The sequence below is a fragment of the Cyphomyrmex costatus genome, unplaced genomic scaffold (genome assembly GCF_001594065.2).
Source record: "Cyphomyrmex costatus isolate MS0001 unplaced genomic scaffold, Ccosl1.0 scaffold21, whole genome shotgun sequence".
Lineage (NCBI taxonomy): Eukaryota > Metazoa > Arthropoda > Insecta > Hymenoptera > Formicidae > Cyphomyrmex > Cyphomyrmex costatus.
The window spans coordinates 1,143,525-1,154,059 of NW_017276147.1; the positions used below are offsets into that span (position 1 = coordinate 1,143,525).

The 10,535-nt window shown below is 37.9% G+C and overlaps 1 protein-coding gene across 1 annotated transcript in view; it reads left to right on the forward strand.

The window, feature by feature from the left end:
• Positions 1 to 1,881: 1,881 nt before the first annotated feature.
• Positions 1,882 to 10,535, forward strand: part of LOC108773445 (tachykinin-like peptides receptor 99D) — a 20,518-nt gene continuing 11,864 nt past the window's right edge. Inside the window, exon 1 of the mRNA XM_018539254.1 lies at positions 1,882 to 2,324. Coding sequence (XP_018394756.1) covers positions 1,882 to 2,324 — 443 coding nt within the window. The remainder of the gene's footprint in view (positions 2,325 to 10,535) is intronic.

A 10,535-nucleotide genomic window follows, 5' to 3' on the forward strand; every position in this document is an offset into this window, starting at 1 on the left:
GAGAAATTAATATGCAAAAACTATTTCATCATAAACCGTCGAGCAAATTTCACAATGAAACATCAACGACGTTTTATAGTATGTTATTAAACTACATGCAACGTGTTAGAGCAACAACGGATAAATTAAACGCAAAAAACTCCTCTTATAGACCAGAGAATTATTAGTTTTTTCCTTTAATCGAGAGTTTAGTATAATCACCATCAATTCCTGTTTTCGTCTCTAATTGTGCAAAAAGAAACAAGCCGATAGAAAATTTTACCGCAGTAACAATTATACGTTTCCAGAAAAGAACAATTATATCGAGGCTTCAAATATCGACGGAAAAAAGATTAAACACAAAACTCTTCTTGTAAACTAAAAAACCATCGGTATTTTCCTTTAGCCGAGAAATTAAAGTGATCATCATCGATTCCTGATCTTGTCTCTGATTGTGCAAAAAGAAGCGCCGATACGAAAATTCGCCACAGTAACGACCACATCTCCAGAAGAGAACAGTTATATCGGGGCTTCGAATATCGATGGAAAAAAAAAGCGCATTCATCTACGAATAAGCCGCGAGGACAATGGAATCTCATTCGGTGGCAGCCGATCGGCGGTTTGGGAACCGATCGGATTTTGCGGAGAGCGGCCGTGCATGAAACGTAAGTGGAAGCGAACTCGGACGTCGAGTCGAGGGCTGTCGGTCGGCTGTGTCACAACGTTGCCCCACGGTTTAATCGGTGAAAGCACGTAGTAATTGTGCCAATATTATCGACGTACATTCCACCAAAACCGCGGTAGAAGTAACGAAATGTCCTGTCGCGTGAAAGTATATCAGTACGTGGTCGACAAGTGGTTGAAAGTACATTATATAGAACGTGGCCGATAAGAGGGTCAAATTAAAGATTTCCATAATTAAACTATGAATCCTTCACGTGTACGATTACAGAGAGTGCGCGCACATCCGCAAAATAGATTCGTCCTACGCGCCGCTACGATTTTCCTATTTAAGATCGATTGGACGGAAAAAAGCGCGATTCGCCGACGCGCAATTCGACGCGATGCGACACGCCTGGATTAAAAGCTCGTGTTTTCGGCGCCGGTAGTTGATGCGCTCTCACGAAAGATCAACCCTGATTGAGAGAACCGGTGACGCTAGGCGAGCGTAAAACGGAATTTACGAGCAGTGACAGCAGCGCGAATACGACCGATGGATGTTCCTCCGTTCTTCGACCACGATTCGAAAGCTTACCTCGTGACGACGAAAAGTCAGTGCAGAGGTCTCGAAAATTGTCACAATGCCTCGATTGTAACGTGCCCTTCTATCACGCGAGAACAAGTGCAACGAACGCCTCGGTGCTACGTCAGCGTTATGAAAGCTCGTCCCCACTTGGTTGGCTGGTATGCGCGGTTGACAGGAATGTGTAAGTTATTTGCCTTGAAAGACGATAACCGCGCTGGTTTCTGCCTGCATCAAATTTCTATCCCTTGAATAAAGCGACAAGTAAATTTTGCGAGCACTGAAGAATCCCGAAAATATTCAGCTCTTGAAAGAGATAAACCAATACGGACACACCCGACGAATAATGATATCTTTTTCTTAAATGTGTTAGAGATTATAAAAAAATCAGTTACCAAAAATTTGGCGCATCTCGGAGGAAAAAAAAAGAATAGCGAGTAACGGAAGCGGTGAATGAGGGAATGAAAATTGTGCGTTCCGGGCGAGAGCTCAGCACGCTTCAAGGTGAGATAAGAAAGATACCGTGAGACAGAAAATTGCAAACGGTAAGGCGGACAAAGGTGGCGGTTGAATAGCGGTGGCGAGCAGGGAGAAAACGGCGACGGTCTTTCGCTCGTCTATAGCTTTAACATAAGCGATATAAGACCGTGATATTCGTGATGCAGAACCTCGATGATTTGATGACGTACAACTCCACGTCTCACTGGAACGTGACAACGCTGTGGTTTGACAATGACACCTATCACAACGGCACCAACTACACGGATTTGGCGCCGCGGAATCAATTCGTGCTTCCGTGGTGGCGGCAGATGATTTGGACGCTCTTGTTCGCCGGCATGATCATCGTGGCGACCGGCGGCAATTTAATAGTGATATGGATCGTGCTGGCGCACAGGCGGATGCGCACCGTCACCAATTACTTCCTGGTGAACCTCAGTATCGCGGACGCTATGGTATCCACCTTGAATGTCACCTTCAATTACACCTACATGCTTAATAGCCACTGGCCGTTTGGTACGCTCTACTGCAAGATTTCCCAGTTCATCGCGGTTCTCACTATATGCGCCAGCGTCTTCACTTTGATGGCGATATCTATTGATCGGTAAGTCTCTTTTCTTTCTTCCTTTCTCTTTTTCTTGACGCTCTTGAAAATGAATTATGAAAGGTAATAACGGCGTCATCGCGATAGTCAATATTAATTACAATATTACTTAAGTTCTGCCTCTATATATACTATTGTACAAGACGTAATGTTATTTTCAATGAACAAGAGATATATCTTGTCAACGCTAATCCTGCTTAAGCATGAATTATCGCCGATCTTTAGATATATTAAACAATAATTCCAAAGATAGTGATTTTCTAACTCCCGCACGTACTCTATCTTTCTTCCCCTAGCTTAAGTACGTTCTCGCTTTTAGTGCGTGAACACTCCTGCTGAAGTTCCACTTGAATTGGTCCGGGAAAAATATATTTCCCCCTTCTGTTTATCTCGAAAAGACCCAGGGTATATTAAAGTAGGTACAGCGTGGGCGCCCCTTATATGACGTTGGGTTTAAGAAGGGTTAATAGCGAAACGGAAGCAAGTCTCAAGCTAACGACGGGGATCAATCTGACGTCGAAAGTCAGCCGAGAAAAACGAGGAAGATAAACATTTGCGATCTAGAGTCACCTATCCTGCGATTAGACGAGGTGAAACTTCGTCACTAAGATCCACTTACATACTTCAATAAATCTCAACTTTTTTATTTATGACACAATCCAATTGTTATCAGTAAATACTGTAAAAAGGCGATTTTCACATATTTTTTCATATCGTAACGATGTGACGTATTGAAATGATATATTGTTAGGATTCTTAATTCTCAAAAGGAATTTTTAGTATCAGTTATGGCTAACAAGATATATTTATGTTAACCATTCAGGTTAAATATTAATTATAATTAAACGTGATCTATTATACGGAATAGCTATTAATTATAAATCATTTATCAAATAACCTATAATTAAAAATCATGAAAATAATATACTATACATAATATATTGCAATAATTCAGATATTTCTAAATTGCGACATATTCCCTTATATTGAATTCATCATTTTGAATTTATTAATTTTAATATTGAATTCGTTAAAAGATATTTGATAAATCGTTAATGACCTAATTCACAAATTTTCCGCAATAGATTTCGCATTAAACCGTGAATATTTATCTTATTAACCATAGCCATATATTGAAAGTCTTACTAATATACTTAACAATTGATTGCAATAAAACTTATTCAACATATCGTAATTATAACATAAAAACACATAAAAATAGTCCTTTTTGCAATTTTAATGGCAAATTTCTCAAAATCATGATTTACTGGAGCAATTTGAAAAACAAATGCGTGGTATTCAGCATCCAAAAAAACTGTAAAAAATAACTGATTTTGTTTTAGTGTTTGAAAAAGAATTTTTTTTTTGTTGAACAATACTCTCGTTTATGATTTGTTCGGTAATGGAAATGCACGAAGAAATGAGCAAATAGAATAAAAGCATTTTTGTGGTAATATCGGAGAAGTGCAATTCAATCTGTAAGTTGGAAAATGCCAGGCTAATTTTCTGAAGCGAACGTTCCTCTTAAATTAACGCTATTCACAAAATTACACTCTCAACGGAATGCATAATTCACCGTCCTTTTCATCATCACTGCATGTCCCCAATTATTCCTTTTTTTTTCTTTTAATTCAACTACAATTAATCAGATTGGAAAAAAAATGAATTCTCTTAATTGAAGGAACTATTTATTTGAAATAATCGGAAAAAAAATATCGTGAACTTTAAAGCTATCAGAATTAATGCGATTACATTGGTAACATTCTGAGTGACCTCTTAAATTCTCATAAATCTCGATTAAAAACTTAGTCACTTTTCAAACCAAACAATCTATCTCAAAGTCGATTACGCTAAGTTCACATTCTGTGAAATGAATAATTGCTTTAAGGAACTAAAGTTCGAGAGGCAGAAAACTGCTAGTCAGAACATCGCTTTCTTCGAATTAGAGGAGCGCGTATGCTCATTTCTTTTCAATTGTGCTTCAGAAGAAAAGCCATTATTCGAAGATAACATCCAGAACCATGACAAACGTAGAATGATTAAAGGTCCGTCCTGCGAGAGATATTCTATATATCCCATGTTTTTTATTGCCAAGCGAGTTACCCTATAAAATAACAATATATTTCTCGAAGATTTAGACTTTTGAAAGCGACATTCCTCCGATTAAAAAACCGAGAAACGATAAAAATTTTGATCCGATGTCACCGACAGATGCTCCGTGATATCGGAAGGTACTCGGATCGTAAATCCTAAAATTTGTTTTATATAGGATATAGAAAGGAGAGATTATCCACCGATGTCAAGGGCAATTGCCGATAACCGCGAACAGTGAACGTCACACGCCGATAGATTTATCGCGTAGAACTAATTTTCGACGAATATACCAGAGGCTAACGCAAATATTACGCATAGTATTGCTTGCGCGACAACGAGAAGCCCGACATTCCGCGGACAACATCGATACAAGGCCGCTTCCAAGTGACATTTCGTCCGCGAGAATGGAGCATTGCACTCGATCGGCTACGACTACATTCCCCGATAAATGATAATGTGCGTTATCGTGAACGAGGGAATCTGAGACCTCAACAATACTCTACGGTATGAAGGAAATAGGTAGAGAGAAGAGAGAATATGTGAGAAAGAGAGAGGGAAAGAGAAAATCACCAGAATATGAGCATTGCGCTCGTTATAATAGAAATAACTGGTATTGTAACCTGCTCGGATATCGTTTCGATTGATTTTCGCTGGAAGCTTTTATCTAGATCATTAAATATATTACAGTGAAGCTTTACATGTTACTATACAACGAGCTTCGGTAAATGCGATGAAATTGAATGGCCTTACACGCAGATAACGAATGCAGAGTGTTCCGGCAAAAATGTATTCTGACGAATTCGCGACAGAAGCATTGAAGTGAAATCTAGTTTACAGCGTAGATTCTGCGGCAAATCCTTTCCAAATGAATTTTTATACGCTTTTTTGTCGGCCGCACTCTGTAGAATCGGTCGCGTCAGAAGCAAACGTTATTGTAGATATAGAAAACTCCTCAGAGATTGGACCGCCAGTTAATTTCTTCAGCACTCGATAACCCACGCAAGAATACCGTTATCACTACCTACCGGCGCGCCACGTAAAGGCACATTGATCTGGTTAAGCGAACCTATTATAGGGAGGGAAGGTCGCTGAAAGGAAAAGGCGATCACAAATAAAAGGTTTGATAAAATTTTTTTTCTCGTAAAAACGAAAGCGAATATGTCACAAATTCCTCATCCTATAAGTCCATAATTTTTTCTTGATTTTCAGATATTGCTAGATTTTCAATATAATATTAAAAAATTTTTGGATTTTCGTTCTGATTTGTAAACCGTTAAATATTTTGTTGAGAGATCAATTGAACATAATAATGTAAATTACTATTAATGTTACTGGCATTGCTTGCATTTTTAATTGTTAAAGTGAGTATGGTATTTCAAAACTACGTATAATAGTATGATGAATGTATATTAAATTTTTTTAAGCCAAGGATTTTTATTTTTCAGAAAATTTTACAAAATTCTCTGACTTTTCCTCAATTTCCCTGATGTTTTTCCATTTTCTTGACAATTCGATTCCTGATTTTCAGTTTCATGGCAGATAATTTGCCGTAGCGCAAAGTAAAGAATCGCTTGTGTCGTCATTTGAAATATTCTCATGCCAGATATTTCTACAGTGCAACGGGAAAACGCCTTTCCGAGAAAACGACTAGCTATAAAAGACACTTAAGTATCACCGTGAGAATAAGGGAAAAATCCCAATGAGAATAATTCTCTGAAAGGAGTCACAAATTATTTCACGAGGCACTTGACCTTGATGCAGCCACGACGAACGTGAAATGAACTAATTAGATTTTTGCGGTTAATGCTGTATCTCCATACCATATATCTAGAAACCAGGTAACGTCCGTGCTTCGTCGGGCGGCAGGTCGCATTAAAGGTTGAAATATTAACCGCGAATAATTGCAGTGCCTTTTTGCTTAATTCAGAATTTAGAATCCTAGCTAGATTGCAACAGAGCTCATTAAAATGAGAGTAACGCCGAGCATAACGCACGTTATTTTTACAAATTTTCCTGCGAAATATTATTTTCAAATTTTGTGATAATAAGGTGTATTTGATATCCCGCCCACACACAATAGAAAGATGAATACGGAATCGATTTTCCCCGGACTATTTTCGCTTTAAACGCCGTCGAGAGAGGATCTTTTCTATCATGCAATTCGTAAATTCGCCAGCAAAAGGATTGCAAAGAGTCTTCACTCGATATTTATTCCAGAAGGTTATCATCGAGAAAATGCTTAAGATTCTTGCTTCGCTTTATTCCAGAAAAGTTCTCTCCCTGTTGTGGTTCCTCCTCGTTCGATCTTTTTATCGTAGGTTGCGGTTCTCTCGCGCGTATAGGCTTATCCCGTTAAAACCTGCTGGCATTCAATTTTCCACAGACGAAAATACACCCACACTTTCTACATGTTACACCGAATAGAAACATATTTACGTTGCATAACAAGAGACAGCAGCAATATTGAAATGTTCGTTATCGAACGTTCAGTATCGGTAGCTTCGTTTTTATATCACAATAGTTTTGTTATATCATCGTAGCAAAATCTCGTCTGCTTACTTTTACAGAATGTTAACAATTAATTTTTAAATTAAAACTTAATAAGGCTAGAAAGAATTCATTCGTTAAATATTAATTATAACGATGAAATTAAAAATTAATTGTGACTCAATTACCAAACAGTTAAAGTGCATATGTCAAATGCTACGATAAGTGCACTATACTAACGTATAGTAACAACCGGTGTAAAACAATATGTAATTGCATTCTTAAAGAGATATGGCATCAAAGAAATAGAAAAGAAGGAAGAGAGAGAAATGTATTATTTCGAAGACTTTGCATCTGTGAAATAGAATTCTGAGTTATTCAACAATACTTGACATATCCAGAAACAACACGAAACCGTAGAATGTGTGTGTGTGTGTGTGTGTGTGTGTGTGTGTGTGTGTGTGTGTGTGTGTGTGTGTGTATGCGTGCGTGCGTGCATGCGTGTGTGTGTGTATATATATATATCCGTGTTTAAAGAAATGCGCATTTCCAAATGTTGACGTCATTATAACGTTTCTACGTATGTTTGGCATCCATTATTCGCATGGGAAATGCACGCAGCACGACGACGACGTTGACAACGGGGCGCAGTTAGCTCCTTGCACGGTATGTCACGTACATGCTTCCGATACCAATTCAAATGAGAGCCGTGTTGAAACAATGCCGCGAAATAGGTGCACTACCACCATCGCGAGCCGTACTTGCAAACAGAATCCCGTAAAAGCTGCTTTGCCACGCGATAAAATAAAAAACTCGAAATCCGGGGAAAAATATTCCCCTTCAACTCGACAGTCTTACTCCCGCAAGTAGATTCATATCAGAAATTCAATAAGAACTCAAATGACGCGTAAACGGCAGATTCGGTCAGGACATTTGTGTTATCAAGAAATGAATGGGAGATCATCTCTGCTGAAGCAAATAAAGCTTGGAATATTGTTCTGGAAATCACTAAGGGATGCACTGAGAGTTGATAAAAATGACTCAATTAAAGGCCGAAATATAGAGTGACTAATACCGTCGTCGATGCATCGATAAAAGCAGTGCTTATTGGTGATGCGTAGCAGATTGGTTCACTCTAGGTCGAGTATAAATTCACGTTGAGCAATGGATTCTGACACAGCGATTTCCAATCGCGATTACGCATCTGTTACCGATATTCTGGCCTTAGTTCTATCAGTCGTTAATCTTGATTCTATCTCAACTTTGTCTAATGTTCTATTAATTTTATGAATAATTTTATAAATTATATTAACTCTGAGAGAAATTCTATCAATATAAATTCTTATCGTATATGATTAATTGTCCATGGAGTATAATGTGCTATTAATAATAAATTATAGAAAATAAATAAAGAGAGGGCTTAATTGATAAAAATAGTAGCGAGTGGGTATAATTTAGGAAATGAAGAAGGTAAATAAAGTAAATCTTTTACAAGTTTCACCCATTAGGACAGGGTGATCGATGACGACGGTGAATTCAATGCGAATCTATGTTTGCAGCACGACTATATCTTTGACAGTCGGCAGCAGCACGCCTGTTTCAACGGTGATCAACGTTCGACGAATAAAGAATTTACGAACATAGCTACAATAATTTAACAGCTCACCTCGAGTGCCTATACGACGATCGTAAACGTGAGCTACTACTAAAGCTAACTTGATAATATCTAAAAATATCATAGCGCTCCTCGAACGGAAATTCGATTGCGAAGGAGATACAAGCGAATCACATATATGACTCGAGTAGTCGCCGAGAATTCAACAATACCAGCTTTATCGCTCAAACTCGCGTTTGAAAGGTCAAACTCGGGTTCGATAGCGGCTATGTCGAAGACAGAGACGTCGAGTGACGTTCGGACTTCATAACCGTTATCGGACGATGTGGAAAAGACATCAAGTGCAATCGAGAGTTCTTCAACGGTGTGCCCAACTCCGTCCAAGCAGTCGGAACCTAACCGACCAGATCGCCGAGCTCTTTCCTCGAAATGGCGATGAACCACGATTCAATTTCCTCAGCCGATCGTGGGAGCGCAGATCCCATCTCGCGAGAATTGTCACTGGAACGTGAATCGATTATGGCAATCCAGGTCACTTTAAACGATGAAAGTCTACAACAAATGCAGCCTTGCACCAAGGAACTGAGTGAGGAATCGCGTCAAGTTCAGTCGGCTAACGAGTACTGTCGCTTCAAACTTTAACGATCGCTGTAACGACGTCTCTGCTAACGACCATCCGACAGCTGACTAACAAAATGACTAACAAAGTGACACTCGAGGAAACTTTGAATTTAAAGAAACTCTTTAATCAAAGGAATGAATCAAGATAACAGCTGGAATATTTTTTATCTTTTTAGTGCCGTGATACGCAATTAATTTTCTTTATCGAAGGATATATGTATGGTATAATCCACAGATCCATCGCCATTTATTCCATTTTACAAGAAACATTATCGGAATTGATAGACATCGAGAAGTATCTACATAACTATATCAAATTCGATCCAACGAACTCATTCCAAACGGCTACGTTGTTTCGAAACTTCGTTGCGAATTGATTCCGAACGTTATGCATTGATAATCGAGTTTATCCTGCAGCGCCCCGTTGTTGTATTATGTTCAGTTTTGCTCGTATCAGAAGCGTGATCACGATACATAAACAATTGCCAAACGGTACTCGGTGATCCAGCATCAGTTTGCAAGCGACTGTCGGTCTCTCATACCTGGATTGTTTATAGCGAAAAGTTGGTTTGTCCGCGAGCGTTGTTTCATGGAAGAGACCGACAAGTTTGCAAATTGATTCCTATCTCTTGATCCGTCGACACGTTGCGTCACATTGAATAGCTCGCGAGTAAATTGACGAGTATTGGTTTTCGCCAGTGGCAGTTTTTGACACTCTCTTCAGATTAGATTACGAAATTCTGGCAAGGTATCCACGTAAATAATCATGGAAATTGATCAATTCTGTGCAGGATAACAAGGATTACAAAATGTTGTATGATGCTTTTTAAATATAAAGTTAAATTCCGTTGTCGAAACGGCCAAGCAAATAAAAAGAAACAATATTAAATTGTTAATTAACACGTTCCGAGTTGGACCAAATTAACTCTCTTATTCAAGCAAAGAGCATTAGTTAATTAATCGGGCAGTTCGGACTTCAGAGGTCCCCATTATTTTTCAAAATTTGAAATAAAATGCAAATTGCAGAAAATAATAGTAAAATCTATATACTTTTTAGTTTTAAAAATTAGAAGAAAATGAAGAGCAAGTTGAACAGAGATTAAAGTACATCTACATAAGTAATATCTACAGTGATGGAAACAGATAAAAGTTGATCGTTAAATCATTTAAAATTTTAACGACACAAAACTAATATGTATGGACTTTTGAGACTTCCCTTAGACGGTTAAAAGTTATGTAACCACCACGTCGTGTAGGTCACTATAATCTATTTTTGTTTGTTATATTTATTAAATTCATTATTTATTATATTTATTAAATAAAATGTATATTTCATAATAGTTATAAAAACTTATTAAAATTATTATTTAAAAAATTAAAAATAATAAATATAA